Genomic DNA, 25,784 nt, shown 5'->3' on the forward strand with positions numbered 1-25,784 from the left:
ATCTAAACATAGAAAGTATTATCCATAATTGATCAAAATCGTTGTGAGTTATTAGGCCCCGGGTCACAAGTTTAGGGACCGGGTTGACCCTTTGCTTGTTTAATTAATAATTCTGATGTTGAATTTGAAAGTAGGATCTACTGTTCAAACGCAAAGCATCGCCAAACTAAACTGGATGCTATATGCACCGACTGTCCAACTTCACCGTCGAAATGGAACACCCATCTAAATGTAACATCCTAGTTCCTAGATGTCGCCCGATAATCAAATCACAGAAACACAGTAACTACATAATAGTTAATGTGAATTCCAGAAACGTGTTCGCCTCTGCCGACAAATAATAAAAAATAAAACGAAGCATCATTTGACTCGACTATGAAAGATCATTTAATCGCATTTTTTGTATGCATGATGACAACTTCACTTTACAGAAAATCTAGTGCACAAATGAGCTAACAAAAATTAGTTGAACACAGCATCAAAGTTATTTATATTATACTCTTCACTGCCAACATGCTCAACTTTGGCAAAAATCATTAAAACGGAAAAGTAATGGAGGACAGCACTCACATTTAATCATCAGAAAAGTTGACAGCAAGATCCCAATAGTGAGCAACACCACCATCTACAAACACTTTCCTAGCAGCAGCTTCAGTCAGGCACTCATGTACTGAGAACCTATGGAAGCTCGATTTAGCAACACTGCCTTGCCACACTAACACGCATTTGTTCACAGGCTTCTCATCACTGCCATCATCACCATCTTCTTCTTCATCTACAGCCTCTGCCCAGTTTATGCGCCTCAACATTAGCTTCCCATATCTCTTAATAGATTTACTTCCCCCTTCCACAACCACAATATTGATTCCGTCCGAGATTACAGCACATCCAGTCAAGCGGTTCTCATAAGCATTAACATCAACTTTGAAACGAGTCTTCTTGTGAGAAAGATCATTGATCCTGTACACGGACACCATAGTTTCCACAGTATTTGGGTCATCAAAAAGCTTCCTTTCCTTCTTCTCACGGCGCTCGGCAGGAGTGAGTTTGCGTGCAATATTCCTGTCAATATGAGCTTGTTCACGCTCTGCAGCTGCAGTACGAACTTCCTTCTCAAGTCTTGTCGGATCTTGTGTAGCTTCAGAGCCAAGAACTTTCATTAAATTGCTCATTTTAACTTTGGGTTTGGGGGGTTCAATTAAGCCTTGCCTAATCATCTCCTGCCTATCTTTTTCCCGGGCTAAACGACGCTGAGTACGAAGCTTCTTCTGCTCCTTCTTTGTAAGCTTCAGAGGCTGAGGTGGTGGAGGAGCTGGCTCGGCAGGGGGTTCAATGGGACGCGGATGTTCTACATAGATTGTCATCTTCTCCATCTTTAGCTTGTCGCTTATATTAGAGTCATCAATTTCATTATAGCTTCCACCAGACAGGAGTGGTACATCCCTGAAATTTATCAACCACAACAAACTTAAAGGTCTGCAATCAACAAATAGGACTAATAACTGATTAAGAAACCAAATTGTGAGATTTCAAAGTCAAATAAAACAATCTAAATTAGAAATTTAAAAACCCACTGAACTTCAGTTAGTGGGATAGCAGCTAAAATATTAGTTTTCTGAAAGGACCAGGAAGAAAAACAATATTACAAAAAAGAACTGTGCATAATATTTGGACCACAAGTTTAGGTCATAATTTGTTTTTACCAGGAAAATAAATGTTATCTGCTCCCATCTATTTAAACCTTTCTCTCACACAGACAACAAATGCAAATGCACAAAAAAAAAAAACTCCCAGGCATATACAAAAGCAATCCACAGACCCAAGCACAGTAAAATTAATAGTTAAAACCCACCGAGCCGAGTAGCCAATATAGGTTTCAGACTTGTAGCCACTCATAAAGGCTCAGAGCCAAGGTTACAAGCCAGCCACTCCATCTCAATACTCGATGGATAATCATAATTCACAGGTTGAATGCAAAATGTGAGTCGAATAAAGGCTAATTATCCATCACGTGGATCACATTTAGATAAACAATTAACTTACCACCACTCAATTTCAGGAATTGGTTCCTTAGGCTTTTCTTTCGTTATAACTCTCTCTGATACCTCTATCAGATTGGGATTTATATCAGGAGCTACTTTTGCTTTTGCATGTAATGCTTGTCTAGCCTTCTTATCTTTTGCACTTTCTTCTCCAAATTGATGCTGCAATTACCAGATGAAAACCATATAAACAGTTAGATGTTGAATAAAAGAAGAAGACAAAATTAAGAGCTAATGAGAATTACCCTAATTTTTATACTTTCAGCTTCCTTTGACCATTTGCCTTCCTCTACAAACTGGAAAGAAAATCGTTTGGGCCTCAAGAGCTTAGTCTTATTTATCCCCATAGCTGGATCAAAGTGCGGATTTGATTCAGGATCAACATCTAATTCTGGTTTAAGAATCTGAAAAGCTTCCTTTTTCTGCTTGTTGATGTTCACCTGCAAAGTTTATGGGCATAGCATAGAAATGAGAAATTAACGAAAAAGATCACATAATTGACAAATAAAATATAATTGATATTTCCTATTTCCTATTTAAAAGATATTCATACCTTCAGGGTGCTAAGGTTGCTTGGCTTAGTCAGATTCACTAGGTTTCCATGTTCATCTATTTCCCTGCCAAGTGCATCTAGACGAAGTACAGGGGCCTTGGTAGGCTTCTGTGCCACAGAAACTTCTGCAGGCACTTGTCCAGGGAACAAGTTTATAAGAGGAGCAAACTCAGGGTCCTGACGAAATCCCATTTTAGCAGCAAGCTCCTGAGCACGCTTAACAGCTTCAATATTGGTTATATTAGCAAGTCCCGGAACCGATGCCAGATCACTTGCAGGAGGCTTTCCAGCAGCAGATGAATTTGACATAGTACCTACTGCACTACTAGCAACTGATGTTGATAGAGCTGACCCCTGTGCAGCTCCAAAACCAGATGACTGCTCTTTCATTAAAGATTGTGCTTTACCGCCTGAACTTGAGCTCTTGTTCAACTACATCAATAATTCTAACAAAGATTAATGTGCCAAAAAAAACAAGAAAACCCACGGGCATCTTTAGGACGATAGTGAGTGAGTAATTGCTGAGTGGAAAAAACATACATGTGTGATAGATATGCCATAGTTGACACTTACCTGTGGTATCTTCTTCAGCTTCTCTGCAAGTTCCTTCTGCATTTGTAAAGCTTTTTTAGCTTTTGCTAAAGCAACAAGGGATAGACTTCCACTTTTCCCAGCAGCTGAAGATGTCCCATCTGTACTAGATTTTCCAGGAACCTCATGAATTCTGGTAATACTAACTCCCTTATTTTCATTTGTGTTTGAAATTGAAGATACCTTGGTAGGAAGAGGATGAACAGGGGCCATAGAGTTCTCAACCACAGTGCTGGCTGTCTCAGTGAATGATTCCGAGGCAGCACCCTAAAACATGAAATTAAGCTGGCATGTCAACATTCAAGCCCAAATGACATCAAACATTAGGAGAAAGCTAATGAAGCCCATTAAGGACAAAATAAAAACTTCCATATATACAACAAGCTTATAATATTTAGTAATTTGGCATTGAAAACAGTTCCACCAAATTAAACTCTTTAAAGGCTCTAAAAGATGAAGAAACAATTTTCCTCAAAAAATAATTCTTGCAGGAATCACTCAAAGCTTGCATGTCCTCATCATGTGGTTTGAATAATCTAACTCCAAATGAAGACAAACCAAAATGACAAAACTCAACAACACTACTCATATAACAAGGTACGACCTTGTAGAGCTGGGTGTATTGTACCTCACAAAGTCATTCAAAGTAAAATAGAAAAAAGAATCACCAAGGATAAGGACAAGGCAAAATCCCAATTGGACAATAGCAATTCAAGAAAACTATGCCACTGTACTAAGCCAGAATTAATATCTTATCCACATAAAAGAAAGGTCATTTGAAACTTAGATACAACTTAAAAAAAATCGCATTTCAGATAGTTAATTTACAATATAAATCCCCCATAATACTATATAACCTACAATCGTAATTGAAAATTCAACCATCCAAGCTTAATTAACAAACAGGAGGTATAACACAGGAAACGAACTGAACTCCAACTACAGCACACAAAAAATCAATTCCTAAAAAAGATGCACGCCCCTTGTAAAGAAATCAGTTCCAGACTTTACATTAACACACCCAAACCCCAATCACACAGACATTTTAAAATAAAAATAACAATATTAATGTATCAGTAGTAGTCACAGAAACCACAAGGATAAATAACTGAAATTTCAGCTTTAAGCATATACACCAAAGCCAAATCACCAGCCTTGCACTCCCAACATGTTATCCTAGCTAATCTAACTCTAGTATTGAAACCAAACAAGCAATATCATAAACCAATTCAAGCAACAATGCAACCTACTTACCAAAATCTTTCAATACCAGATAAGTAAATCAAACTTATTAATTTAAACAATATAAATAAACACTCAAGAGTAAGACTCAAAACTCACATTCTGAGTAGCAATGCCGCCGCCATTCGCAGTAGTGTCATCATTCACTGCCTCTTTAAACTTAATTTCACTTGAATAACCTACTCTACTTGAATTATTATTTCCCAAATTACCATTACTACACTCCTTATCTTCTTCTTCCTCCTCCTCTTCCTCTTTAGCTTTACCACCAAATCTCCTCCTCTCTCTCTTATTCTCCGACGACGAAACCCTAGCCCGCTTCTCACTCTCACCATCAACAGTATCCTCACCGTCTACTCTATCCTTCCTCTTCCTTCTGTAAACCTTTGCATAATCTTCTCTCTCACGTGATTTCTCTCTCTCACGTGACCGCTCTCGATCCTCCCGATGATAGTCTTCACTCGGTTCGCGAGATTTCTCACGCTTTGATGATTCACGATCTCGAGAGCTCTCTCCATCTTCAATCTTGGACGACAACCGCGATGTTTTGTGGTGTTCGCGGTGGCTTTCCCGGTCCGATCTATGGTGGTCGCGGTGGTGACGGTGGTGAGAATCGGAGTCTCTGTCTTTATCTCGAGATCGGTGTTTGTGTTCACGGTCGTGGTCACGGTGGTCTTCTACGGAGTCACGGTGGTCGCGTTCGTCGCGGGAGCGTTTCGAGGAAGATCTATCGGAGGTTCGATCCATTAGCTAGGGTTATGGTTTAATTAAAATTCCATTTGGTTGTTTATCTTCTCCTCTGTGCTAAAAGCTAGTGGTGGGCAAAAAAAACCGGTCAAACTGTAAAATTGAACCGAAATCGTAAAACCAAATCGAAAAATATGGTTAACCGGTTTAAGAAATTAAGTTTAGGTTTTGATTTTTATGGTTAATGGTTTAAGTTTTGAAATTTTAAAAACTGTGGTTAACCAGTTAACCGGTTTATAAATAATATATATTTTTATAAATTATATATATATATATACATATATTTTTAATTATTCAAATAAAATATATTCTATAATCTACACATATAAAAATTCTAAATAAAAAGATATATAAAAAATATTTTATTTATCAATATATTTTTATTTTAGGAGTATATATATATATATATATATTGAAAGAACTTTATTTTTTTAATAAAATATTTATATACCTAATTAAAATAGGAATAAATAAAATTTATATTTTAATAATTAAATAGAATGAAAATTAAATTTTAATTATTAGACTATATTTAATGGTTACATAGTTATAAACCGTAAAACTGAAAAACCAAATCGTTTTAAATGGTTAACCGATTTAATGGTTAACCGTTTAAAATTTTAGGTTTGGGTTTTTAATTTTAAAAACCGAACTACTATGAACCGGTTTACATATTACCCTCGTGAACCGGTTAACCGGTCCATGCCGGCCCCTACTAAAAGCAACTGTGGAAATGGGGCATTTCATATCCGGTATTCGTTTTAAAATCATTCGGGTCGGGTCGGTTTTTATGATCGGACCGATTATTACATTTTAAATTGGACTTATATAGCAATTTACATTCTCAACTTATACACAATAAATAATTAACATAAAAATTAATTTTATAGACAAATCAATTATTAATTTGTTAATTATGAATTTTTGACAAATTATCTTTCAAGATGAGAGAAAAAATTGTTAATTAAGGGACAATTAGCTTACAAGTTGGAGTAAGTTACATATCTGTGTAAATAAGTGGGTGACTTGTCATGCGGTACCTTTCCCTATGAAATAGCTGACATATGGTACAATTTTTCACAAAAAAAATACAGCTTTTACGTACAATGACGTCAGCAGGCCTGACGCGCGCGTCAGGCCTGCTGACGCATGGACATGTGCACTAGCAGCTGGTGTACATGCTACACTGACCCGCGGGTGACGCGCGGGTCAGTTAGCTAACCTATTTTTTTTTTATTAATTAAAAATTTTATTTACTTTCTTTCTTATTTAATATTTAAATTTTGCCTCACATTTAAAACAAATGGTTTATTTAATTTTTTTCATCTTTTCTATTTATTTACTTATTTAAAATCTATATGTAAAATACTAATAATTAAATAGATTTCAAAATATTAATATTTATTTATTTATTTAATATTAATTTTAATTTTAAAAATTATAAATATATTAAAATATAAAAATACATAAAAAAATATTTTTCCCGTCTCATAAAAATAGAAAAAATATACGCTTTTTTGTCATAAAAAATAAAATAGTAGTCACATCTATTGTTAATTAAAGACAAAATTATCAAAGTACCCTCATGATTCTATTATGTATAAATTATGTATGTATTAAGTATATATGTATATATATATATATATATATATATATTATCATGTATAAATTATGTATTAACGATTTATCTATTGAATACATTTTAAAAAAATATTTATTATGTATAAATTATGTATTAAATATGTATTGAAAACGTATTAAGTATGTATCTGAGGTGTATTAAATATGTATATAAAATACAAATGTACAACATGAATTAAAAATCAATAAAAGACATAAAAAAATAAAAAGGTTTCAAACAACGAACATATATCAAATATGTATCAGATATGTATTTGGTATTTATCGGAGATGTAACAAATATGTATCGGATATTCATTAAATACAGTTTTCAAATACCATTTGTATGTATCAAATACATCGGTTGATTGAATTAAATATTCGACAAGTCTCTGATATGTATAAAAATATTAGCAATAGAACTTAAAAAAGACATAAAAATAAGGAAAAAATTTCGAAAACGAATATATATCAAATGTGTATTGGAAATATGTTAAATGTCTTTTGTATGTATCAAATTGATTCAATTAAATCGACAAAAATAAAAAATAACAATTTAAAAATTTAATTAATTAAACTTCAATTTAATATATCTAATTCATTTCTTGATTTGAAAATTAAAAAAAATTAATATTAGTATTTTTTAGTTGATTTAATTAATTATATTTTTAAAATTAAAATTAACATTGGTCTTGGTATTTTTTTAATTAATTTAATTATTTATATTTTTAAAATAAAAATAAATATTAGTATTTTTTATAAATTTATAAAGATCATATTATTTTTAGCATAATTTAAATAAATAAGTAAATATAGTTTTTAGAATATATATATATATAAATAATATTTTATTATAATTTTAGAAAAAGGAATCGTTTTGATGTGTTCACTTATATAGAGTGAACACATCATTTAACTGACCTGCGCGTCATGCGCGGGTCAGTTACTAGTGCACCAGCTGGTGCACTATACAAGATGACGCGCTGATGTCAGTGCATAATGACGCACGCTGACATCAGCGAAAGTAGGTATTTATTGTAATCTTTTTGTGTAATCTGGTACACATGTAATTTTTTAGATAAAAAGGTAACCATGTAATTTAGGCCCAAAAAAGGCTTAGTTCAGTAATTAAACCTACAAGTTGAGAGGGTATTTTGTCAAACTAGTGTCGCTTTACATGTTTACACGTAGCTTGTAGTATGACTCGTCAAATTATCAAATAAAATTTGAAATAATGGTTGATTTGAAATAATTTATCTTATTAAATACTTTAGATGATTGTTTTAATTATTTAAAAAATAATAATTGGTACTCAAATTTTATAATTGTAAATAAATAAATAGTAAATATAAATTAAAAATTAAAATAGTACTTCATTGAAATAATTTACCTTATTTAGAATTCTATACAATTAAAAAAATAATTAACATAGTAATAATTAAATAGTCAAATTAGTCTATTTTAATTAGCATTCTATACAATATTCTATACAATTATCTCAACATAGTAGTTTATTTTGGTTAGTGTTCTAATTTATCTTAAAATAGTAGTTTATTTTAGTTAGTATTCTAACTTTAATTATTATTTTAATAGTGCTTAATTAATAATTAAATTTTATAAATGAAATGGATATTAACGTGAATGTGCCTGTTCCCCCCTCCCCCCTCCTAATCGGCACTTTTATTTATAGTATAAATAGATATAGATAGAGTCAATTGTCCATAATCAATAAATTTATCTACAAAGTCAATTTATATATTAATTATCAATTGTTTATAAGTTAAAAGGGCAAATTGCTATTTGAGTCTTTTAAAGTAAATAAAGAATCAATTTATTCCTTCGAATTGGCACAAAATATATATAAAAAAAACAATTGAAAAATCCACAACTTTACATTCTTATCAAATTTCCGTTACCGTTTGTTTGCTCATGCATGAAGTATATGCAAAAACAAATTCTTGAAAAATGTTTCAAAATACTCTTATACATTTATCAAGTTGCCATTAATTATTTTTAAATTTTTATTATGAATTTTATGTTTTTAAATTCTAAAAATTTAAGATGTCAATTTATTAAAAAATCTTATTTTTCTATTTTTATGTTCTTATTGAATTGGTTTCTACATGCTTGATTAGTTGAAATCTCAAACAAGTCTTTCGATTGGACGGTCCATCAAATTTTAAAATATTACATTTAACTACTACTTAGTAACTAAACCAAAATGAGTTTAACTACTTTGGTTAAAATCGACACTCATTCCAATCCAATTCTTCTCTAAAAACTAGATATACAATTCAACCTATTTGGATTGAAAAAAATAATCGCAAAAACAAAAAATGGTTAAGTCAAAAATATCGTCAAAACTACTAATATAATAGGCCTAATTACTTAAAAACACCCCACGTTGTAATTTTTTTTCGTTTATACCCCGACCTAGGAAAATTTTCAATTGTACCCTATTTTGGATTTTTCGTTTTCAACTCTACCCCAACTAAGGGTACAATTGATAATTTAAATATTTTAAGGATAAAAACGTTAATAACAATTAAATAGAAGGATTTTACCATATTTTTTCTTATTTGAAAAAATACAAATAAGTCCTTCAACTTTAAAAAAGTTTAAATAAGTCCACATAATTAATTGTTTTTAAAAATTTATTAAAAAAAAATTATTAAAAAAACTTTTCGATCTACCATCATACTTCTCCGATCCGTCACTAAATTTAAACAAATTTTTTTTTTTTTAAACACCTTCGCCGGAGCCGCCGTCCCCCTTCCGGAAAAGGAGGAGCATCAGCTCCTCCTTCATGTTCCTCCATGGAAGGAGGAACACTGTTCCTCCATCCATGGAGGAACTGATTTGTTCCTCCATCCATGGAGGAACATATCGCTGTTCCTCCTTCCATGGAGGAACACGCGGCGGCGGACGACGGTTTTTTCGGAATTTTTTAATTTTTTATAATTAGTTGATTTTTTAAAGAGATGGTGCTTTTGTAAAATTAATAATATTTATGTTTAATTAGAATATAGGTTAAAAATGAAAGACTATTTTAACTTTTTTTTAGATGAAAAAATATTAACTTAGTGCTTCAGGGTAGAGATGAAAACAAAAAACCCAAAATAGGGTACAATTGAAAATTTTCCTAGGTCGGGGTATAAACGAAAAAAAATTACAACGTGGGGTGTTTTTAAATAATTAAGCCAATATAATATGATCGTTATAGTAGAGAATTATTAAACTATTGTATGGTACTTATTATTTAACAATGAAGCTATTCGTGCAACAATTTTATAAAACAAAATATTATTAATTTAGATATTTATTTTTATATATGGTATGGTAGTCCTTGATTAGAAATGACTGCTATCCGTGCAACAATTTTAGAAAATAAAGCAGTATTAATTTATTTTCTTTTTTTTCGTTTAGATGTGTATTTTAGACCCTCCTAGATTCTAGAAGCAAAGTCTAGGTTCGATTCGATTCGATTCATCACTGCATAAATATATAATATAACAAAAAAGGGTTAATTAATTAAAACTCGAATAGACTTGCGAGCTCGTCGAGCCAAATATCTGAATGTTCAAATTCGACTCAGCAATTGATTCGAGTAGCTCGAACTAGAGCTCAACTCGCCTAACATCAAGTTAATTTTATATATTTTTAGAGTCAACCTTTAGTAACTAGCGAGTCGATTCGATTCGATTCATTTACACTCCTAGAAGAGCAAAGTTAAGTCTCAAGTGCTTCACATATTGCTGCTGCACTCAATCACTCTCAAAGCTGCTGCTGTCAATTAGATTTGTTAGGAAACTAAATTTCTGATATGTTAAAGAGTACAGCACCTTAGATTCATTTGTCTCGAATTGGCATTCTTTGGAGCCTCCAGTAGAATTTCATGAAGGAGAACCAATGACAAGCAGCAAATATTTAATGATCTTCCATCACCTTGTACATTCCTGAAATTTTTCCCCATAAAGAACTTCCACCAGATTCTAAACTAACCAGTTGGTGAAAATGTCAAATCTACAGCAACTCCATCACTCTCCACCATGTCTCTAACCTCACCGACAAGCCTTGCCAATTCTTTTGGGAGTTCTCTACGAACAAAGTCGGAGCGCTCCTTTGTTATTGCTGACTCTTTAAATAGAGTTTCAGTAAGAGACTGATATTCTTGAAGCCATTCACCATCATTACTTTGAGTAAATTGCTCATCATAGAAAATTAGAGAACTTTCCCGTTGCCATCTGCTTATGTAATACTTTTCAGGAAGCTGGAAATAGTTCTTCTGTATGAATACCCGAAGGACGTGTCTGCATAATATCCCCGAAGATTCAAATTCCTTACAGGAACAGTGTATCTGCTCATCGTCTGGTATCCATATTACAAAATGCTCACGTTCCATCTTCTTGAAGTGATGTACAATGAAAGTTCCGTCAGCCATTTCCGATACAGCATATTGCAAGGCTAACACCAATTCATTTTGTAAAGCACTGAAGCCGAAAGGCGTAAGAATACCACGTGCATGCTCTTCAATCGGTATGCAAGTCTTCGTGAGCATGTATTGCATCTCATAATGTGTTCGGTTCTGACAATTGGCAGAAATACCAACCTGCAAGAATACGAAGAGAAGAATAAGACAATTATTTACACACATATTAATAGATTTTCACAAAATAATTAAACCACAGTGCAACTCTGACCAATCAATCAGATCAATAGTTGGAATTTCTAGTTTTTGTATATATTGACCAACAAAATGATTTTTTTATTGTATATCTTTAGATCAAGAAGGAATTTTAGTTTACTAATCGTACTTTCTTTGAAATCAAAGCGGTTTTTTATCTATTTTTTTCGTTTAATTCCAAGAAATTTGATTTCAAAGATAGATAAATTCTCATTGTATGCGCCATAATAACTCTCATAATAGACACACCTGCTCGAAGAAGCTTCGCAAACAAGTTTGCGTGCTGCAGACTAATTTGAAAAATGCATCTACGGACTTTGAATACTCTGTCGTTGCCATTTGAGCAAGAAAGTAGCCTCGCACGAACGATAGAGCCCAGAACGCCCTCAGAGAGCTGAGTAAAGCGATGTGTTTATCTGAACCAAGTCCAAATATGGAAACCATTTGACTCCATCGAAGCTCAAATTCTTCTGTGCTCTCAGTATGATATAACTCATCAAACTTGGATTTAAATTCTGCATATCGACTGCCTAGAGGAAGAGAAAACCAACTGTATAACTTGGGTAGAATACTCCATACCGACATAACATGTTTACTGCTGGGTAGTTCACTACTTATGGCATCCTTAAGCGTCATATCGAGATCAGATAGAATTGTTTGTGGACATTTCCCTTTCATAAAATGGATAAAAGCCTGTATCAATTGCCAGAAATATGATCATCATAAGTATGATATTAACATGGAGATGTTTAAAATCAACACAGTATTTACGTACCCCACCTGCAAAGCCCAAACAAAGGACCGGAGTGTTTCATCCTGCAACAGAGCACAACCAAAAATTATAATCTTCCCATTATTTTCAATTCCAAGCCACGCTCCGAATAGCATACCATATGTGATAGAGTGATAACTAATGTCAAAATAAACAACATCGCCGAATAATGCGTATGCACGTACAGAGTTGCCGTATGACCATGCAATGTTCTCAACCTTATCATTCTCATCAACCGTATACTGATAAACAAATTCTTCATCCATCTCTTTTGTAGTCTTGCAAGCCTCAAGAAGTTCCATTATATCATTTTCTCTTTTTTCTATGAGTAAAGCATCATTTTCTTGAACAACTTTCTTGCGATTTTGAACAAAGTTCCGAACATCTCTCTCTAGAAAAGGCAATTGTCCACCTCGAATACCCTTTTCTAACTCCAACACCTTCACAATCCTATGTATCGGAAACCCAGCTTTCGCAAGCAATAGAATCCTCTGCTGATCAGCCTCTTGAATTTTTCTATACGCCGGAAGAAGCCGCACTTGGTCATCTTCCAAAAGTTCATGATTATGCACATTACTATATTGCACCACAAACCATTGAAAAACCCCATCAACAACTTCTTTCGACAAATACATCTTTGCATCACATCCGCACCGCAGCGATTTCCTATCTCTATGCTGCAGATCTCCATTAGGCCGTTTTCTAGCAGGCGCAAATCCCGAACGATAACAAACAAAATCACGTTTATAAACACCCAATTGCGGGCTTAATCTAGACCTTTCTTTCCTAATGGAAAACCCGTTTCTCCTAGCGAAAGTTCCGTAATACTCGAATGCATCATCATCACTCTTAAACACCATTCCGACATATGGGGAAACCATAGGTTCACATTGAAAAGTTTGATTCTTTATGAACTGGGATGTTGTTGAAGATTCATTAGAATCTCCTTCATGAGTCATGTAACATTTCCAATCCCCACATGGGCATTGCTGCCTCCTCATCCATATGTTATTTGGTGGTATAGAAATCATTTCTTACCCTAAGTTTAAATCTATGAACACCATCAACTAGTTTAAATCAAACCTAAAATAAAATAGAACAACAAGAGAAACAAATTAAGAACAAGTAACTATATATTTACAAGAAACACAAAAAAATTGGAATTACAAGAAAGGGACCAAGAATTGCTTACCAAGAACAGCATGAGATTGAGAGTAAAGAAGTCAACTTAAATTAATTTGAGCAGATGGGGTTTTAGGGTTTTAGAAAAGTTTCAGAGAAAGAAATACTATAGGACATGAGAATTGAATAATATCATCAAAAATGGTGTTTTCTCAATACTTTTTTATCACACTAAAACAGAAGATTTACTCTGGTTTTTGTTTTCTTCGATCAAACTGGTTTCTTTGGTTAGTTTCTGAGTTGGGTTTACATAGCTTTATTCTAGTTCTGCAAAATTATGATTTTTAGATAGGGGTGGCCACGGCCCGGTTGAATCGTAAGCCGATCTAGTCAAATCCAGCTTGAAACCGGTCAAATTATAATTCGGGTCTGAACCTGATGGAGACGGGAGACGGGCCGCTTTAACTTCTTTTAAGGGTTTTTTACACAAATCCCCTAAAATAGCACCTTTCTATTATTTTTACCTCTAAAATTTATAATTAGCAGTAATCACTCAATAAGAAAGAAAACTTTTCACAAATCACCCATACCCCAAAATAAACTAACTTTAAAATAAAATATGACAACTTTAACCTTCAATTGGATCTTTTAACCTTCACTACTGGGATTATCTTATGTCTCCACCATCTAATTTGGCAGTAGATAAATGGCGGTCAGGCGGCGATCGACGAATTCCGGCGACGGTCTAATGAAAGTCCGGCCGTTTAAATATGCATATTCTACATCAGATGCCTCTAGAAAGAACCTCTTGGTGCTTTTTGATTTTTTGTAGGCGTCTTCAATTTTCTGTCAAGTGAAGTCTGTATTTTGGTATTGGATCCTTTTCAGTTTTTGAATGTGTTGATTTTGTTGTGGTAAATTTTGCTTGAGGGTTATTGGATTTTGGTGTGTCGGATGTTTTCAATTTATGTGGACCTCAAGCAGTGGGTATGGGTGATGATGCTTAAAGGATACAGATTAAGCACAGTTTATTAAGATATTGAAGGTAATAGGATTTGATTTGTTTTGTTAGTGGATATTGTCTATGTTCCATGAGGAAGTTTATTCTAGTTGTTTTAAAAAAGATCAACAGGGAAGGAGGATGTTTGTTGTCGATGATCTCAACATTGCACCTATTACTATGGATTACTGTGATGCTGGTCTAGATTTTGAGATGAATGAGTATTAGCTATATTTAGACATAGTTATAAGTTTTGTTAAATGTGACAATTTTAAATTACTTTACTGTTAACTATAATGTCATAGCTTTATAAGATGGCTTAGATCCATGTTACTGGAGTTTGGTGGTTCATTTTTTTGATGTTTATCACATATATAATCCAGATAACAAAATGCAATTTTTTTAATAAAAGTATACGAAGATTATATAATAGTTTATTTGTTACTAATTTATAAATTTATTTTTTAACAATATAAATTCTCAATAAATTAATTTGATTAGAGTAAGTTAATTTTAGATGTATAATCACTTTACTAAATACCAATTTTAAATTAGTTTACAGTAAATTGATACTAATTTTATATTGAGTTGATATTAAGTTCACATTGAATTTATAGTAGGTTCATGTTGTTGTTGTTATTTACTATTAAATTATGTTTAATTTTTTATTTTATAATTTTATTTTAAATATTATAATTTTTTAATTAATTTGATTAAAGTTAATTTAATTTTTTGTAACAATTTATATAAAATTTACTTTAAGTTGACATCAGGTTGATTTTCGGTTTCATAGACTGTCAAATATATTTCACCTAAAAGAGATATTCAATATTTATATTACACTAAATCTCAAAATTCTCTCAATATAAAATGTCAGTTAAATTTGTAAAAAACGGGAAGATAAATTTTATTAAAAATTGAATTAAGACAATTCAATGTATATAAGTTATTATATGGTTCACATCAGGTTGATTTTCGGTTTTATAGGTAGTCAAATACATTTCACTTAAAAGAGATATTAAATTTGTAGATTACACTAAATCTCAAAATTCTCTCAATATAAAATGTTTTCAAATTGTAAAGAGCAACAATAATTTTTTTATTTAAACTTGAATTAAGGTAGTTCAGTTAATATAGGTGCACATCAAGTTCACATCAGGTTAATTTTCGGTTTTTATAAACTGTCGAATATATTTCACTTAAAAGATAAATTTAATTTGTATATTACATTAAATTTCAACATTCTCTCAATATAAAATGTTAGTTGTAAAAAGTAACAAGACAAATTTTATTAAAAGTTGAATTAATATAGTTCAATATAGGTTCACATCAGGTTCATATCAAGTTGATTTTCGGTTGTATATACTGTCAAATACTACATTAATTTCATTTTAAATTTATTTTTGATTTAATTTTTATAAAACCTTAAATAGTTTATTTTTAAATAATTATTAGTTTATTTTTCATTTCATAAGTTTATTTTTACTAGTACAAATTATTAATAAATTTATTTTAAAACTATAATCAGCTTATTAAGAATTTACTTTAATTGGTAAGGATTTCAATAATACACAAATTTAAATAAAAAGAATCAGGCCAGTGGTCAATAGAAAAAATGACTGAATTTTGACCACAACCTCTAATTAAAATGATATTATTTTAGAAAAAAAGAACACAAACTGATAAGTTTGTGCTAATTATAGTTGATTAGCAAAAAATGGTAAATAACTTTTGATGAATCCAAATAAAAATTCTTATGTAAATAGTTACTTACAACTTCATATGTTAGGCCATAAACACGCAACCACAAGTACCATCATCAAGCTCAGCTTATATGATCAAATGAATTGTTAAGCTGTTAATCTTTCTATTGTTAAATTATATCAGATAAGATTGTAAATAGCAACAAGACGAATTTTGCAAAAAAATAAATAAACTAAAGCAGTTCAGTTGATGTAGGTTAATATCAGGTTCACATTAAGTTGATTTTTGGTTTTTTAAACTATCAAATACATCAATGAAGTAAGGTATTTGAACCTCTTTTTTCTCTCTAATTTTCACATGATAGATAACAATCTTTTGAATCTATCCAGTCAAAAGGCTCGTCTATTTGGTTAACTCCAACGATCTGCAAACATTACTCTTCAACTATATACTAGTAAACTATGTTTCATATAATCATTACACTAAATAGACAAAGCTCGTAATATAGTACATCTACTGCATGATACTCCAAACATATAACTTGTCAAATTAATGAAAAGGTTTGCTATTCATTGTATCACCTGCAAATAGTCAAAAGGAAAAGTACATTGCACACTATACGTAATAAGCAAACAACAATTTTGATATCCACAAACAGAAAGTTTTGCAAAATTATCAATATAGATGAGATCATTGGTTATTTAATAGTCAGGTTATTAGTTTATTTGCATCAAACCATTTGATTCTTACAACAATTCTTCAATTACTTAAATTGTTTCTTATTATCTTTATTTGTTACCCAACAAATTTGATTACTGACAACATATTTCAAAATTTTAAACAAATTAACATTGATTCAATTAATTAGTACTACTTAAGTATTAGTACCAATTATGCAGAAGGTAGAAAAATGTGAACATCATGTATCAGCTCTGCCACTAAATAAATCAAAATTAAATAACCAAACACAAGAACAACAGATGACCATCGATGTCGCCACCATAACTACAATCAAATGGGAAGTTTCAGAATCACCAAAATCGGCTAGCTTCCAACTCCATCTAAACGAACAAACAAAGTATTTACACACACAACAAATCAAACTAGAACCTTAGACATTTGGAAAATAACATCATCGGCAAGCTCTAGCAGACTCAGATGAAGCTCCGGTCAAAACTGATCCCAAGTTAAAAAAAGAAGATAGTTGCAATGAAATTTTACAAAAGAAAATTAGATCACCGGCGGTCTAGTCACCGCTGGTCCGACCGCCAACGAATTCACCACCATAACTCTCACCATCAAGCTCGTTAGAAAACATTCACATAGTTGCAGACTCCATGAATCGACCATCTCTGATTTGTCTTTGAATCGACCATCTCAGCTGCGCCGTTAATTCGACCACCACCGCCGACGGTCCGACTACTAACTGATCATCTAAGAGCCAGCCACCAACCACCCACTCTAACCCCTTGCTTCAAACTCTAACTTTAAGTGAGGTTATAAAAGTAATAAAACCCAAATGAGGTATGCAATGAAAATGACTTTTAAAAAATGAGTGATTTCTGCAAAAAATAAAATTATGAGTCACTAATGTAAACTTTTCAATTTTTGGGTGATTTGGTGTAATTTTCTCTTCTTTTAAACTAGAATCATTGATTCAGGTTCTAAATCATAGTTTCTAAAACATTATACTTTAAACTATTTATTACTATACATGTACGTTTTTATTTATTAAATGGGTTTTTTAAAATTGGAGTATAATTAATCATTTATATTAAACTTAATTTTAAATTTAACTTAATTCTAAGTATTTAAATTTAATTTTATAAAATGTTTTTTAAAAAAATTTGAACCAGCTGATATCGGAAGCGGTCAGTTGCCAAACCGGCTTAGAACCACCGGTTATTGAACCATGGCCACCCCTATTTTTAGATGCTTATTGGATTTATCTTGCTGTTTCTAGCATATAATGATATTACATATGATAGAAAAACAAAAGCATCAAATTTAAGTAGGAAGCATGAATTCAAAAAAAAAAAAGTAGGAAGCATAATCATACATCTAAGAAAAAAATAACATCATTCAATAGAGTATAGTTGATATATAAAATCACAGAAATATCACAAATTTGAAATGAATTACAAAAATAAATGTGTGCTCCTTGAATTTAATCTATCTAACTCTTAAAGAATAATACACAATCAACAAATTTGAATTCAACCCTTCTGTACAGTATAATATTATAGTATGCTCAACTAACATCACTCTGCATTCGATTTTGTGTCTGAATTGGTGCAATCTTACTACCTCATTTCATCTCTCACCATTTTTGCAAACACTTTGCTCATTGACACACCTGCAATATCTCCCATGCTTCCTATGCTGACTTGTGCATTCGATACGCTCGCCTCGAAGCTATTAACATGGTTCATTTGTCGAGTTTGTGTTGCATTAACACCGGATTGCTCTTCGTTCCCCGGAAGTTGAAGCTGAAGTGCACACTCCAAATTCCATAACACATCTCCCATTGATGGTCTATAGATTCCGCATTCGGCCAAGCACTTTTCCGCTATCTCTCCGAATTTCGTCAAAGATTCGGGATTGACTTGACCTTCAAGACGAGGGTCTACAATTTCCTTCAATTGCTCTTTCCTTTGACACTTTAATGCCCATTCAATTAAATTCACTTTTTCTCTAGGTAGAGATGGGTCGATAACGGGTCTCCCGCATAGAACTTCTAACATGACTACTCCAAAGGAGTAAACATCAGATTTCTCAGTTAATTGTTGTCTGATCAAATACTCGGGGTCGAGATATCCGAAGCTTCCTTTTACTGCTGTGCTAACATGTGATTGATCAATTTCAGGGCCGGTTTTTGAGAGACCGAAATCAGCAACCTTGGCCATGAAATTCTCATCTAGTAGTATATTTGCAGACTTGACATCCCGGTGAATGATCGCCCTTGTTGAGCCGGTATGAAGATAGTGAAGTCCTTTTGCTGCTCCGATGCATATCTCAAGCCGTTGTTTCCAACTTAAGCTCGGATGATTCAATCCGTACAAATGATCTTTGACAGTACCATTCTCCATGTACTCGTATATTATGATCATTTCATTTCTTTCATCACAATATCCGATCAATGAAACCAAGTGTCTGTGTCGGAATTGAGACAACATTTCAACCTCAGTCTGGAATTCTGCAATGCCTTGTGAATGAGAGGTCCCCCTCTTTACAGCCACTCTTGTCTCATCTCTCAAAACTCCCTTGTAAACCGTCCCAAAACCACCAACACCGAGAACCAAACTTTCGCTGAAGTTATCCGTAGCCTCTTGAATCACAACGAAAGGAAATCGGTACCCAAATTTTGAAGCAGAAAATATGCTAGTCCCATTGGGATACTTACCTTCTCCATTCATCCCAAACTCATTTACTGCCTTGAGACGCGCTAGTCTCTTTCGTCTGCACACCACAAAGAGAACAAAAGCAATAACAACAACAACAAACACTCCAACAGCCAATCCAACTATTACAATGACTCTCATCTTCGATGCCGAACTGTCCGCAGAAACGGAATCCGAAACATCAAGACTATCCTTAGAATTGCTTATTTTCATTATCTCCAACCCATTAAGAATCGCATTTGGAAAAGGGGTGTTGATAGAGGGACCAATGCTCACATTTAGCATACCACTACTACTAACCATTGTAATCACATCCCGAACATACGGAACACCTAAAGTCTTGGTTTGATTACGCAGATCAAAGAACTGTACAACTGAAGAGGAACCAACATAAACATTAAAGTAAAACGTTCCAAGAGTTGAACTAAATATATCACAGAAATGGAACCGAACCAGATACTCGAAACCAGGATCGACACTAAACAACCATGTCACATTGGCATTGGTGTTAGGATCATTTTCCGAATTCAATATAGTAGCCGTTCCGTAAACAGAAGCCGGAGCAGAATTCTCCGTCGGCCCGTTCGCCGTAAACTTCACAGCTTTAACATTACTCAAAAACTTTCCTATGTTTCCATGAGTAAGATACTGACCATCATAGCTCCATAATCTCCACAAACTATCATTTTGTGGAAGAACGGTTTGATTCCCCATATTAACCCTCTCAACAGTTTCTAAACCCTTGTTCACTAGACTCAAATGTTTAGCCTGACCACCAATGATGGTGGCACCATTAGGAATAACCTCATCAGGCAGTGAAAAAACTTCCAAAGCATTAACAAAAGCAAATGAATTAGCAAATGGCTTGAAAGTAAGAATTATTCTATTAGAGGTTACATTCAAAGAAAATTCTCTAACTTCAGGATTAGAATTTGGTTTATAATCCTTAATTAAAGTGAAATTTTGAGCTAAAACTGAGAATTTGGCTGTGGTGAGATTGAATTTTGCAGAATTGAAAGGGTAGAAATACAAACGAATCAAAAATCTTCCTGAATCTTGAACTGAAAAAGTATAATCTGAACTTTCATTGAAAATTCTTGCAGTTTGGAACAGAGAATTATCATAAGATGAGACTGGAATTGAATTAGAGCTAGAATTAACTAAATTTATGTGCTGACTTGAAACAAGATTTGAATAGAATTGATCAGAAACAAACACACGATTCCCAGCTGAATTATTACTTAATGATCCACAATCAATCAAGTAATTATCTTTAGGATAATACCCTAATGAAGAAACACTAATCAAACATAAAACTAAAAAAACCAACTTAAAAAAACCTGAACTTTTTATGCTCATCATCACCAAAAATGAACCAACCCAGATAACAAAATCAAAATCTAGCAAGAACCCAACAAGAAAAACTATCAAGAAATCAAAAGGGTACTCTCAAAAATGACAAAAAATCAAGAACAAGAACAATTAAAAAGTTGAGTAGTAATTCTTTATGATGACGAACTCAACTAATTAAAGTATGTAATAATTAGTATGCAGCAACACGTTGCTCAAAGAAGAAGAGGACTTTGATTAACTAATTAACAAAGGATCATTTTACCCCCGAACTTGGCGCAAAGTATCAAAAATGTCCAAATTAGCGAAACCGGATCACTTTTACCCTGAACTTGGCAAAACCGTTTCAAAAACACCCCTATGCTGATGTGGCACCCTAATTGGAGAGTGAGATTTTAATTTTACTCTAATTAACCCTAATTAACTTAATCTAATTAAATATTTAACCCTAATTAATCTATTTTAATTAAATCTTTAATTTAAATTTTAAAAACAATAAATTTATCGGATTTTTTTTTACACCACCACCGCCGCTATCCGTCTTCCTCCACCTCTACCAACCACCACCCAAAATTCATCAACCACCGCCCAAACCCAACAACAACCGCCCGAAACCCACCCACCACCTATTTCAAATTCTCCGGCGAACCCAGATCTGGAAACCCAGATCTGGGTTCGAGTCGGTTCGTCTCAGAGACGAACTGTTCGTCTCTGAGAGACGAACCGAGTTCGTCTCTGAGAGACGAACCCAGGTCGTCTCTCACAGAGACGACCTGATTCGTCTCTGTGAGAGACGATGGGTTCGTCTCTCAGAGACGAACTCCGGTCGTCTCTGTGAGAGACGAACCCAGGTCGTCTCTCACAGAGACGACCAGATTCGTCTCTGTGAGAGACGAACTGGGTTCGTCTCTCACAGAGACGAACTGGGTTCGTCTCTGAGAGACGAACTCCGGTCGTCTCTGTGAGAGACGAACGGAGTTCGTCTCTCAGAGACGAACTCAGCAGCTGCCGGAAAACTTTCCGGCAGCTGCTGATTATAATTTAAAAAAAATTAAAATTATTTTGTAAAAAAGTACGAAAAAGTCCTTCATATTTTTAGTTAATTTAGTTTTGATGTATAAAGTTTTTAAATTAAATTGTTTTTTTTAATTATTAGGGACTAATTTATAAAATATTAAAAAAATTAGGATCATTATAAATATTTCACCATTAAAAACCACCTAGGAAAAAAAAACCACCCCTAAAACCAGAAAGTGTGCCTCACTCTCTTAGGTGAGAGTGGGGAGGGGGGTTTTTGTACCAAATTTGACAAGTTCAGGGTAAAAGTGATCCCGTTTTGCTAATTTGGACGTTTTTGATACTTTGCGCCAAGTTCGGGGGGTAAAGTGATCCTTTGTTCATTAACTAATTCTATAGGAACTTATTAAAAGGAGAGTAATTAATTTAGTAAAAAGACTTGGTAATCAAATAAACGCATGGTTTTGACAAATGCGTAGAACTTAAGGGAAAAAACAAAAAAGTGAATGGGAGAGTCAAAAGTTGGGTTGAGCAGACAGCAAAACAAATACTACTAATAATTAAAGAAAAAGGAAGACAGCTATGTAATAATAGTTCTATAAGTTTATGTGTTTTGTGTGGATGGATTTGTTCACCTTCTCCTTGTGAATGGATAAATGGGTAGTTGGTTTTGTAGTACTTCTTTCTTCATTTTTTTTGTTTTCTAAACTCATTTTAAATTTTCAAATTATATTATTTTGGTTCATCAAATTTTCTAATTTTTATTTAACTATTTTAAATTTTTTAATTTATTAAATTCTTAAACGGAGATCCATTTAAAAATTTAATGAATCAAAAAACGAAAATCTAAGAATATAAAAAAACCAAATAAAAGTTGAGGGATCTAATGAACTAAAGAAACGATGTTTAAAAATTTGAGGAAGACAAATAAAAATTGAGAAATCTGACAAACCAAAACTGTATAATTTAAGAATTCAAAATAAATTTAGTCTTTTTTAAAATTGTATTTTTTTAGTTTAAAATATATGTTTATGTATGTTTTTTTTTGATAAATATATGTTTTATAAGATCCTATAAGGCCTTTACTTTTATTATATTTTCATTTTTAAAAATATTAAAAATCAATATTTATTGTTTTTTTCTATAAAAGTATAATCTTAGTAAGATAGTTATAGTATACTTATATAAGGGTAGTATAGTCATGATTGTTTAGTTTAGCCTATATTTAAGTATAAGACTTGAAAAGTAATCTAAGTATAAGACTTGAAATATTGCCAAGTATAAGATTTGAAGTAATGCCAAATATACTTTCTCATTAAATTATTTTGCCAAATATACCTTTGTTTTAGAGATTAAGGCTTTCTCTTCTAATGTTAGCCTCCATCTTCTCTTTTCTTTTATCAATATTATTTGCTATTTGTCTCATTACTCTTATCATGGTATTAATGCCAATTTCTCGATCTCGCCATTGATTTATCTCTCCGGTTGGCGATTTCTTTTACTCGTCTTTTGGGTTTGTTCTCTCTAATAAGTTGATTTAGTTTGTTGTTGATTTTATTGATATGACTGAAAGTCGAGATGATTCGCTTCAAGCAGTTAGTGTTCAGTTAGATGGTAAAAATTATGCATATTGGAGTTATATGATGAAAAAAATTCTAAAGGGTAAACAAAAACGAGGTTATGTTTCGGGTGCCTTTGTTAAACTTGAGGATAGTTCAGCTGCTGATTATGTGACTTTGTTAGATAAATGGGACGTGGATAATTCCAAAATCATGAGTATTCAGAAATTTTATGATGCTATGACAGAAATATGGGATCAATTGGCTCTCACATAATCTGCTAAATTACGCGCCTTTGGGGCTTATATTGCACGAAGAGAGGAGCAGATATTAGTACAATTTTTTATGGCTCTTCGTGATGAGTTTGAAGGACTTCGAGGGTCCATTTTGCATCGTCATCCGCTGCCTTCTGTTGATTCTGTTGTTAGTGAACTTTTGGCTGAAGAAATTTGTCTTAAGCCTTCTGTTGTTAAGGAAGTTTCTACAGCCTCTAATCCACTAATATTTTCCATGCCTCCGCACCGAATTTCAATTCTCAATTTACGCTTTATGGAACTGTTTCTCGGGATGAATGTGGTTTTTGTAAGCAGAAAAGTCATTGAAAATCATAATATCCAAAGTTAGATAAAAGAAAGCAGCAGTATGTTCAGGAACATCCCCATCAGCAGTCTTATCAGTGGAGTTACCGACCACCAACTCCTCATAATGGACCTCATATTCTTCCTTGTCCTCACAATGTAATGACAACCTCTTCTTTAAATCCATCAATGATTGAACAGTTTCAGCAGTTTCTTGCATCTTAGCCACATGCTATGTCAGCTTCATCTCAAATAGGTTTATCTTCTAGTTCGTAAGGTATATCTTCTTCCTCTTGAATTTTAGATTCTGGTGCTTCAAATCACATGTCATCTAATTTGTCATCTTTTAATTCTCTAACTCCTAAAGTTTCAATTCCAATTATAAGTGCTAGCGGTACACCTATGCCTTTGCAAGGTGTTGGTTCGGTTGTTACACCTTCTTTGTCCTTATCTAATATTTATCACATACCCAGTCTGTTGGTTAGTTTTGTGATAATGGTTGCTTAGTTTCTTTTTCTTCTTCTTCTTCTTTTTCTTCTTCTTCTTCTTCTTCTTCTTCTTCTTCTTGTTATGTTCAGGATCCAAAGTCTTAAAAAATGATTGAGATCGTCCATAGAGAAGGAGTACTTTATATATTGGATCAGTTCAAAACTCCTAAGATTGCGACTGTTGTTCCTGGTATGGATATATTATCTTTTCGTTTGAGTCCTTCTTCGTCTGTGTTTTACTTGTGGCATTCTCGCCCTGGTCATGTCTTTAGGTCTCATTTGCAATTTTTAGCTTCTACTGAAGTTTTAGGAAAATTAAAAACTCATGACATTTTTTATTGCAGCGGCTGTAAAGTAGCAAAAATTTTCTGCTTTGCCTTTTTTAAAAAGTAATACTATATTTGTTGCACCTTTTGATCTTATTAAGTCTGATGTTTGGGGACCCTTTTCTATTTCTACAAAAGGGGGTTCTCGTTATTATGTCTCTTTTATTGATAACTGAACTCGTTATTGTTGGATTTATCTAATGAAACGTCGCTCAGACTTCTTAGACATTAATAATGAGTTCCGATCTCTTGTGAAAACTCAACATGCAGCTATTATTAAATGCTTTAGATGTGATTTAGGGGGGGAATATACTTCTAATGTTTTTAAGGAACTTCTTGCTCTAGATGGTACTATTTACCAAATTTCTTGCACTGGTACTCTTGAGCAAAATAGAGTAAACATAAGCATATCCTTGAGACTGGCCGATCACTTTTATTGTCTACTAGTGTTCCTAGTGAATTTTAGGGGGAGGCAGCACTTACTTCTGTTTATTTGATTAATAGAATTCCTACTTCTCATAATTCTGCCTTATCCCCTTATGAAAGATTGTATGGTAGTCCCCCAGATTATTCTTCTCTTGCGTTTTTGGTTCTACATGTTTTGTTCTTCTTCCTCATGTTGAACGAAGCAAATTAACTTCTCAGTCTACTATATGTGTCTTTTTTGGTTATGGTGCAGTACAGAAAGGGTATTGTTGTTTTGATTCAGTCAGTCATAAGTTATATGTTTCTCGTCATGTTGTCTTTCTTGAACATATTCCTTATTTTACGATTCCTGGCCGTTCCCACAATATGTCTATGTCTGATCTTGTTTGTATTGATCCTTTTACTACTGCTGATGATGAGCTACCTCCTCTTGGAAATTCTGACACTCCTATTGGCCCCTCAACTACAATCTCTACCCAACCATCTTCTGAGACGGCAGATACTACTGAACATCGATATCCTGTCTGAAATCGTAAGTCTACTAGACAACTTGATTTTGATT

General features: G+C 33.0%; 3 protein-coding genes across 4 annotated transcripts; all 3 read right to left on the reverse strand.

The window, feature by feature from the left end:
• Positions 1–363: 363 nt before the first annotated feature.
• LOC126660512 (protein RDM16) lies at positions 364–5,216 on the reverse strand. Its single transcript, XM_050354063.2, has 6 exons — positions 4,528–5,216; positions 3,169–3,453; positions 2,596–3,027; positions 2,288–2,482; positions 2,044–2,204; positions 364–1,443 (listed from the first exon to the last, which is right to left on the reverse strand). The coding sequence occupies exons 1-6, from the start codon at positions 5,173–5,175 to the stop codon at positions 573–575; spliced, it is 2,592 nt and encodes an 863-aa protein (XP_050210020.1). The 5' UTR covers positions 5,176–5,216; the 3' UTR covers positions 364–572.
• A 5,089-nt stretch (positions 5,217–10,305) lies between these two features.
• LOC126662224 (putative protein FAR1-RELATED SEQUENCE 10) lies at positions 10,306–13,729 on the reverse strand. Of its 2 annotated transcripts, XM_050356133.2 has the most exons (5): positions 13,444–13,729; positions 12,437–13,334; positions 12,260–12,295; positions 11,729–12,172; positions 10,306–11,404 (listed from the first exon to the last, which is right to left on the reverse strand). In XM_050356133.2, the coding sequence occupies exons 2-5, from the start codon at positions 13,280–13,282 to the stop codon at positions 10,793–10,795; spliced, it is 1,938 nt and encodes a 645-aa protein (XP_050212090.1). In that variant the 5' UTR covers positions 13,283–13,334; positions 13,444–13,729; the 3' UTR covers positions 10,306–10,792. The 2 variants fall into 2 exon arrangements, with proteins under 2 accessions (XP_050212090.1, XP_050212089.1); XM_050356132.2 differs by having other exon boundaries at positions 12,260–13,334; positions 13,444–13,728.
• A 4,404-nt stretch (positions 13,730–18,133) lies between these two features.
• On the reverse strand, positions 18,134–21,070 carry LOC126660855 (probable receptor-like protein kinase At2g39360). The gene has a single exon (XM_050354549.2). It carries the CDS (start codon positions 20,838–20,840, stop codon positions 18,381–18,383), a length of 2,460 nt encoding a protein of 819 aa, XP_050210506.1. The 5' UTR covers positions 20,841–21,070; the 3' UTR covers positions 18,134–18,380.
• Positions 21,071–25,784: the final 4,714 nt, after the last annotated feature.

Source organism: Mercurialis annua, linkage group LG8, assembly GCF_937616625.2.
Source record: "Mercurialis annua linkage group LG8, ddMerAnnu1.2, whole genome shotgun sequence".
NCBI lineage: Eukaryota > Viridiplantae > Streptophyta > Magnoliopsida > Malpighiales > Euphorbiaceae > Mercurialis > Mercurialis annua.

What these genes read in the sequence shown, in the direction of transcription:
- LOC126660512 (XM_050354063.2), bottom strand. Translation starts at nt 5,175, where the DNA reads ATGGATCGAACCTCCGATAGATCTTCCTCGAAACGCTCCCGCGACGAA. An exon ending in GCAACCTTAGCACCCTGAAG is followed by an intron (nt 2,483 to 2,595) that starts GTATGAATATCT and finishes TAAACTTTGCAG; the next exon opens with GTGAACATCAACAAGCAGAA. An exon ending in ATTCCTGAAATTGAGTGGTG is followed by an intron (nt 1,444 to 2,043) that starts GTAAGTTAATTG and finishes GATAAATTTCAG; the next exon opens with GGATGTACCACTCCTGTCTG.
- LOC126662224 (XM_050356132.2), bottom strand. Translation starts at nt 13,282, where the DNA reads ATGATTTCTATACCACCAAATAACATATGGATGAGGAGGCAGCAATGC. An exon ending in CCTTTGTTTGGGCTTTGCAG is followed by an intron (nt 12,173 to 12,259) that starts GTGGGGTACGTA and finishes CAATTGATACAG; the next exon opens with GCTTTTATCCATTTTATGAA. An exon ending in TGCGAAGCTTCTTCGAGCAG is followed by an intron (nt 11,405 to 11,728) that starts GTGTGTCTATTA and finishes GTATTCTTGCAG; the next exon opens with GTTGGTATTTCTGCCAATTG.
- LOC126660855 (XM_050354549.2), bottom strand. Translation starts at nt 20,840, where the DNA reads ATGATGAGCATAAAAAGTTCAGGTTTTTTTAAGTTGGTTTTTTTAGTT.